Below are 8,280 nucleotides of genomic sequence, written 5' to 3'. Positions count from 1 at the left end.
CTGGTCAGGTCACTCTTCCGGGACAACAGCTCAGTCTGCACCCAGGCATGAGCGCGGCCTGACTCAGCCGCTGGGGCCGCTGCCTCTCTTGGTGGGCCTAGCCCTTGGCCCGCGTCCCCTCGAAGCACCTGCTGCATGGAAATCCCTCGGTTTATGCGCCTGCCCATCTCCCTCGAACTCAAGAACCACGCACAACAGGGACAATCGGATAGTGCCATTTATTGCCCCCGGCACCCCTCCTTCTACCACGCCCAGGCCAGCAAATAGAGGCGGGCACCCCATTCTCTGCGGGGTACGCCTGTAACAGGGGCGAGTTCTGCTCCATCACTGCTCCCCTACCCCAGATCCAGGAGGAGGAGGAAGGGCTTGGGCGAAGAGAAACGAAGGGACTCGCGGGGAAGAGAAAACATAATGGGTGGGAGGGGTCAGGGGGCGGGTAGGATTAAAAGAAAACTCTAAAAGAGGAAGGGACCCCTCTTTCCCTTCCCTCCCTGGGGCCCCTCTAAATGGAAAGGGCCCGATTTCGCTCCATCCTTGCAACTCCCCCAGCCGGTGGGGGAAGAGAAAGAGGACAAGTGGGCTTTCGCTCGTGGGTTTTGTCGTGTCTTGGTCTCTAGTTGTCACACATTGTCTATCTCGGGCTCGGCCGAGAACCTACAAGGGGCAGGCCAAGCGCAGGGCGGGGCCGGGACGCGGGCGGGCGTGGCCTGGGCGCCAAGGGAGCTGCGCGGCGCCCCTCCCCAGGCCCACCCGACCCCGCGGACCGCGCGCCCCGGGGAAGGGAAGGAGCCCGCACGCCGCCGCCGGCCCGCGGCACCCCCCTGTCCGTGTCTCCCCGGGTCTCTGGGTCCTGCCGTCGTCCCCGCCAAGCCCGAGGGGCCCTGCCCCCCCGGGCCTCCGCCCCTACCGGCCCTCCCCGCCGCGGCACTCGCTGCACCGGCCACCCGCCTCGTCGTCGTCCTCGTCCTCCCCGCCGGCCCGGTAGTAGCTCTGTCCGCAGCCGCTGCAGACCGAAGGCGCGCCCACGGCGTGGACCTTCTTGTGTCTCCGCAGCGCAGCGCCCTGCACGAAGCCCTCGCCGCACTCCACACAGATGTGCGCCGGCTCCTCGGCCCCCGCCGCCCCGAGCCCGTCCCCGTGCTGGGCGCGCTGGTGGGCCAGGAGCCCGGCCCCGTGCCCGAAGCCCTTCCCACACTCCACGCACACGTACGGCTTGGGGGCCGGCGCGCGCCGCGAGCGGGGCCCCGGCGCCTTGGCCCCCGCGCCCGTCACTGCTGCGGCCGCCGCGGCCCCCTCGCCCGGAGCGCCCACCACGATGATGCCCTCGCCGTCGCCCACCGGGATGGCGATCTCGCCGTCCGCCGCCGCCGCCTCCTCGGGCGCCTTGGCCCGGCGCACGCTGGCCGCCAGCACCTTGGCCGCCACGCCGGGCCCCGAAAGCTCAGGGTGCAGCCGCAGGTGGCGCGCCAGGCTCTTGGGCTGGCTGAAGCCGCGGCCGCAGCGCGGGCATACGAAGGGCTTGAGGCCGCTGTGCGAGCGCCGGTGCTTGGCCAGGCTCTTGCTCTGCGTGAAGCTGCGGCCGCAGTCGGGGCAGGCGTAGGGCTTCTCGCCCGTGTGGATGCGCTGGTGCTGCATGAGGTTGGAGCTCCAGCTGAAGCGCTTGCCGCACTCGGAGCACGCGTAGGGCTTCTCGCCCGTGTGGATGCGCCGGTGCTGCACCAGGTGCGAGCTCTGCGAGAAGGTCTTGCCGCAGTCGCTGCAGGCGTTGGGCCGCTCGCCCGTGTGCGTGCGCTGGTGCCGCGTCAGCTTGGACCAGTGGCTGAAGCTCTTGCCGCACTCGTTGCAGATGTAGGGGGCAGGCGGCCGCGGTCGGGGCGGGGGGCCGGCCGGGGGCGCCGACTGGGGTGGGGACAGCTTGGTCGGGGGCCAGCTGGGGACGTCGTCGTCATCCATGATGAGAATGTCCACTGGAAGGCAAGAGGGTGGGAGGGGAGGCGAGTCAGAGAGGCCAGACTCCACAGAGCGCCCCCCCAGGCGCGAGGGCGGTCTAGGGCCAGCCGCGCTGGGGGCTTCACCGGCTCTTCCCCCTGCTACAGTGCACGGCCTCGGGGAGCTCTCACCTCTGTGCGCCTGCTCAGGCTCCCCTGCGACACCTCGGGGGTGGCGGCTGGGCCGAGTCAGCACCGCGCTCTCTGCACAGACCTGGCCCTCGGCAGATGTATCCTCAGTCTCCATCCCCTTACCCGTCCTATTCGCCACCACTCCCTGGCACTTTACTACACATTCGTCTGCTCACTACCCACTCCTTAGGACTTTCCTTCACGGCCGTCTCCCCCACATCCAGAACAATGCCTGAGACACAGGAGGAACTCCAGAAATGTCTGTTAAATAAAGGAATCAACATAAACGAACGTGGTGAGGGACAGACGTCTAGGGAAGGCTCCTAGGAAGAAATGACACCTGAAACCCAAAGCACCAGGCTGGGGGCTGGGAGCTTCCGGGAGAGGACGACGGCCCAGGCCCACAGGCAAGGGCTCCACTGGCCGGGAGAGGGCGCAGGGCCAGACCTGAAAGCAGGCTGGGCGTCAGACCCCCGCCCAGGGACAACAGGCTGCAGCGCCCTGAAGGTGTACAAGCCAGAGTGATGAGGTCACATTTGGGCTCTAGGAAGACTATACTGACTGTAAGGTGGAGCCGAGGAGGAACCCACTGCTTAACGGGATCACAGGCCAGCGGGAGAGTCCTGACCCCACCAAGCGGGAGTGCAACCCCCACACGACGTAGCCTCCACTACAGACGTCCACGCACTGGTCTCTGGTTTTGTGGGTCCTGTCTGCCCAGTGGGGCTGTGCCCTTGCTGTCTGCAAACTGAGGACACCACCACTTCGGGGCTGCCCAACAAAGCCTTTCACACGTCTGCGCCACTTCCTGGCCCTGAGCGGTTTCCCAGGCTAAACGAGAGCCTGCCTCCTCGCCAACTTGCCCAACTCCGAGACTGGACTGTGTGCACCTGCCATGACTTTTGGTCTCCCCATCCCGCTGGGCCTTAACTACAGAAGCAGATAACTGTGCAGCCTCAACCCGGGATGCCCGCCTGGCCCCGGCCCCGCCCCTGGGCCCCAGCCCCACCCCTCGGCCTCCGGTCCCGCCCCACCGCCGAGGCCCCTCCCCTAGGACACAGCCCCGCCCCCTCGGTTTCCGCCCCCGCCCCTGGCTCGGGCGCTCCAGGAGAACCCGACAGGTTCGTTTCTCTCCAAGCGTGAACCACCAACAGTCTTCCCACTCCCCCCATCACTAGACCGTAGGCCCCACAGGAGCAGCACACAGCGCTCACGCTGTCCCTGCTATAACGCTGGCAAATGTGCAAAGAAGGGTTGTCATGCACGAGGGCGGCGCTATGAACTTAATAAGCCTCAATGCCTTTAAGTCCCGTGAGGTGGGCGCTATGGAATTCGGGTCTTCACAAGCGAGGACACCGAGGCACTGGGAAGAGGAATCAGCACCTGGAAGCAGCAAAACCGAGGTGTACTTGGGAGTCTGGGTCCCGGACCGGCCACCCGGAGCCCCCCGTCCCACAAAGCACCCACGCTCCTAGGGTAGCACTCCTCCAACCGGCCCTCAGAGCAGCTCTTGTTCGGCCCGGGGCGGAGGGGGCGGGCAGCCCTCCGAGCTTTAACAAGCCCCCCAAGTGACTCGGACGCACCTGAACTTTAGGATCCACTATTCTAAGGCATCTGGCCTGTACTGGAAACGTACTGGGATGTGCAATCATTCGGGGCAGACGAAAAGATCCAGGCAGAAATCCAGGAAGGCACAGGGGAGGGGCTTCTGAAGAAACGGCAGGGAGCCCATTTTGGTGTCAATGTACACGAAGAAACGGAGATGAAAGCACATTACGTAGAGATGTAGAGACAGCCAAGAGGAAAAGGCTGCGGCCTGGGGAGCTGCCTGCCTTGGGCAGCGTGGCCGGGCAGCAAGGTGGTGGGCTCCGTGGGAAACAGCCCTTCCACCCGGCTCACTCCTAGTGCTGTAGTCCCTTAGTTAAAATAAACATTTCGTTTTCAAACTTGTCAGCAAAGAACGTTTAACCATAGATCATGTGATTCAACTACAGTCAGAGGACACAAATTCTGAATAGAGACCACCAAAACTTGTCAAACACCCGTGACTAAGTCAGGGGCACTGCGGGGGCTGAACCCGCATCCTCAGCTCCGGGAGCAGCGAGCGGCTGATCAGAGCTGCAACTGGCCAAGCAGGGAGAGGGCTCGTCTGGAATCGGGGAGAGAAAGTCCCCAGGCCTGGAGGCGAAGGGGGCACGACCGGGCGCCCGGTTTTCCCAGCCTCAGGCTGTCTGACTTTCTGGCGGTGGCTGGTTATCGCACAGACTGCTTATTTTTTCAAGGGAGGAGGCAGGTTCCGCGGCCTCCGCGCGGGTGTGCAGGGATCTGCGCAGGCGCGGTGGGCTCCGGGGCGCACTGGGCTGCGAGTCCGGCCTCGCGCTAACGCCCCGGGCCGGCCGCGGGCCTGGGACCAGGTCAGCAGTCACGAGGGATGTGAGGCTAGCAACTCCGCCGCCTCCGGGTTTATCCTTTCAAAGGACTAAAAAAATTCCCAGAAAGAGAAGAGCAGTGAGCCAGCACAAAGCACTCGGTCAATAAAAATGACATAAATGACTGAGCGCTTCGATGACGTAACAACTACCCTTCCAGGGACAGGAGGCCCCGTGCTGGTGCGACCCCACAGCAGACACCAACACTGTCCCTCTCGCTGAAGGAGGTCTCAGCTCAGGCCTCGAGGGCGTGCGGGGTCCTGCACCGCTGGGCGGGAAGTGTCCTGCCACCCATGCAGCCGCAGGATCCCCCCCACCCAAGCAGAACCTCTGCGGCCATGGGGACCTGCTGTTTTATTCCACTGTAACTTTTCTGTTGTAAAACACACGGCAGATGCCGAGAACACCACAAGTGGAATGCAGAGCTGAATACAATAATCACAGTAAGATAAGCGATCAGGTCGGGACCCAGGCCTTGGCCGCCCACCAGGAGCTCCTCCACGCCCGTCCCAAGTGCACCACCTCCCGACCCCCCAAGGACCCGCCCTTCGGACTTGTGCAGTAACCATTCCCTCGCATGTCTTCATGGTTGTGTCACCCAAGTGTGCACCCCCAGACACTACAGTTTGGTCCATTATTTTTTAATTCGGTATGTCTTTAATTCTCTTTCGATCCACAAGTCCGTCCATGTCGTGTCGTGTCGTCCTGTGTCCCCCCACCCCGTTTCTTGCCCTTCCTTACAATTTTTCTGTTGAAGAACCCGGGCCACATGGCCTTCTGGCTGTTGCCGACTGCGCACTCCTAGAACGTCCAGCACGTGCCTCTGTCCCCTGTATCTGCTGCCCCTTGGTGACTGGACCCCGAGGCTTGCTCAGGCTCTGCCAGACTCCTGCAGTCATTCTGAAGGTGCCATCCTCTGCTTTCAAGGCACATGACACCTCGTTGTGTCTCTTTCTGTGATGTCAACAGCCAGAGACAGTGCTCAGACCTACTGATTCACTGAGGGGTGCAACATGGGGCTGCTGTTTCCTCTGCATTCAGTAGGGGAATAATTTCCAGACGTGTCATCATCTGCTAGTTGGTACCAGGTGGCAAATCTCATAGTTATGGCAGGACAAATGCTCGTTTCCCTTAGTTGCCTAGTTTTCAAGATAATGAACTGGTTCCCTACTTTCCTCAAAGAAAACCAAATAGTCTTTAGTTTCTTAACATCATTACGAACTTCTGGATTTAAACACACTTGGTGGGTTTCAATCCACTGCCATCACTATGGTTACTGAAGCCAAGTGTCCCATCTTCAGCTAGCGGGAGCCTCTTCCAGTGCCTCCGAGTCCTGCCCAGGACCCTGGTGAACCCTGACAACTTCCCAGCGACCCAGTGTCACAAGGTGCTCCAGGGACCTCCACGTCCTACCCCAGACCCACAACCAGCCACTTCTCCAAGACGCCCTGGTTCCTTTCAGTGGGAAATGAATTTCAAGACCAAAACCTGGAAACGACTTTTTTTTTTTAAAGATAAAATCCCCATAGCCGGCCCAGTGGCACAGCGGTTAAGTTCACACGTTCCACTTCGGCGGCCCGGGGTTCACCAGTTCAGATCCTGGCTGCAGACAAGGCACCGCTTGGCAAGCCATACTGTGGTAGGTCCGCATATAAAGTGGAGGAAGATGGGCACAGATGTTAGCTCAGGGCTAATCTTCCTCAAAAAAAAAAAAAAAAGTTCCGGGGCCGGCCCTGTGGTGGAGCAGTTAAATTCGCATGCTCTGCTTCAGCGGCCCAGGGTTTCACTGGTTGGAATCCTGGGCGCAGACATGGCACTGCTCATCAGGCCATGCTGAGACAGTGTCCCACGTGCCACAACTAGAAGGACCCATAACTAAAAATACACAAATATGTACTGGGGGACTTTGGGAGAAAAAGGAAAGATAAAATCTTTAAAAAAAAAAAAAGATAAAATGCCAATGACTTCACACTGACACACCCATACAAATTCAGGTTTTTATTTAGCCTATCCATGGGACATCTGCATCTCCCTTCTTCCAAAGGGGAGGAGAGTGTTTGAATATCCCATAATTATTCATCCGCTGACCCCACAGTGCAGTTTCCAGATAACCATTCTAATTCCACGACGGCCAATTGTGATTCCTGAGCCACAAATAAAGAACTGTCTTGCACACTCCCGCTCCCTCAGACTCACGGCCATGCCCCACCGCCCGGGTGCACAGTCCTGACCTGCTTCACCTCTCAGCCTCTCTAAGCCCATCTCAGCTCACCGTCCGCTCTCCCCAGCCATCGTGGCCACCCGAGGCTCACATGCTAACATTGCTCAGCAAGGGCCCACAAGAAAGCCACTGACTGAGCTCCTGCTGTGCCCTTCAGACCTGGAGGTCAGGGTTTCCGAAGATGAGACCCTTGGCTCACCTTTTCTCCTTGGGAATCACGCCTATCACTCCATCTTCTTCCAGCAAAAACTGTTGTGACAAAGGCTGACGGCAACCGCAGCTCCTTTGCCTTACGAGTCATTTGCACTTTTTGCCCAGATGCCCCAAGATTTGCTCCTTTCTCTGACGTCCAGTGACCTGAATGGAGTGCCTTGTTCATCTGAGCTGATATTCTCAGATCTCTGACTTCTCTTTCAATCCCTGTTGTTCAATTTCAGCAGTGTTCTCTGGATTTGTAGTTCTCACTACACATTCTCTTCCTCTGCTCTGGACTTCTCTCAGGATTCCCCTTACTCGTATGCTGGATTTTCTTTGCCTAACTTCAGTATTTTTTTACTCCATTTTAATCTTTCTTCATTTCTTCTTGATTTTAAAATGTCCCAGCTCTTCACCTCCGATTCTTCCTAAGGAATGATGTGCTGTTTTCAGTCGAGTCCCTTCTCTTTCCGTCTTCCATTTGAAATGACTTATTTCATATTCCTAATTCTCCACCCCGACTTCTGCCTCCTTCTCTGAGCCATTCTGATTACGTGGCTCTTCACAGGCTGTCATCTCTTGGTCACTCTGAGCAACACTGACCTGTCTCGGGCGTATCTCTGACCGGCCGCCCTGTCTGTGGAGATGCCATTCTGCCCGCTTTGCTGTTCTAGTAATTTTTCTGGGGGGTTGAACTCAGTGTCCTCCTGTGGCTCATTAGTGTGAGTTTCCTGAACTTCCAGGAGGAGGCTGGGTTCCGGGGAGCGTTTCTGACTTCTCAGGGCCCCTCCTCCCACATCCTCACATCATGGTTAACATGTGACCTGCCCTCCCAGGGCTCCTGGCTCTGCCGCCAACCCTGTTTTTATCTGGACCTTTTCTTCCCCTCCTCCCTGTGGTCAAGGACGGGGGCTTGCTCAATCGTTAGTGCCTTCCTGGCAGGCTCTGCTCCACGTGGGTCCTACCCTGGCAGGGCACTCTACCTGGTTGGTGTCAAGGGCCCATGGGCCCCAGGCCACTCCAGCCCCTCAGACCTTCCTGCTGCCCCTCACCCCCTGCTCCTGGTTGGGACAGAACATCTCCATCTTCAGTGCTGGCCTCAGTGTGACCACCCCCCAGCCTTCCAGGGCACACCTGAGGGCGATTCAGGGCTCTTCCTCGCTCCCCTCCAACCCAACGCCAACACCACACTGGCACGCGGCTGTTGGTTTGTCCCCATCCAGCTGTATCTGGGGCTCACGGGGACAGCTTTGCACCTAAGGCATCTTGTCATCAGTGTGGTCCCGGGGATGTGAGTTTGTCACAGTTGCCGTGT

General features: G+C 59.5%; 1 protein-coding gene across 2 annotated transcripts in view; it reads right to left on the bottom strand.

Moving 5' to 3' along the window:
- Positions 1-760: 760 nt before the first annotated feature.
- Positions 761-8,280, bottom strand: part of ZNF787 (zinc finger protein 787) — a 34,231-nt gene continuing 26,711 nt past the window's right edge. For both annotated transcript variants that reach the window (XM_046681620.1, XM_046681621.1), the window contains one exon: positions 761-1,967. In XM_046681620.1, the coding sequence (XP_046537576.1) occupies positions 904-1,967 (1,064 nt within the window). In that variant the 3' untranslated portion in view covers positions 761-903. The remainder of the gene's footprint in view (positions 1,968-8,280) is intronic.

The sequence above is a fragment of the Equus quagga genome, chromosome 13 (assembly GCF_021613505.1).
Source record: "Equus quagga isolate Etosha38 chromosome 13, UCLA_HA_Equagga_1.0, whole genome shotgun sequence".
NCBI classification, from domain to species: Eukaryota; Metazoa; Chordata; class Mammalia; order Perissodactyla; family Equidae; genus Equus; species Equus quagga.
This window is presented reverse-complemented; position numbering and strand designations above follow the sequence as displayed.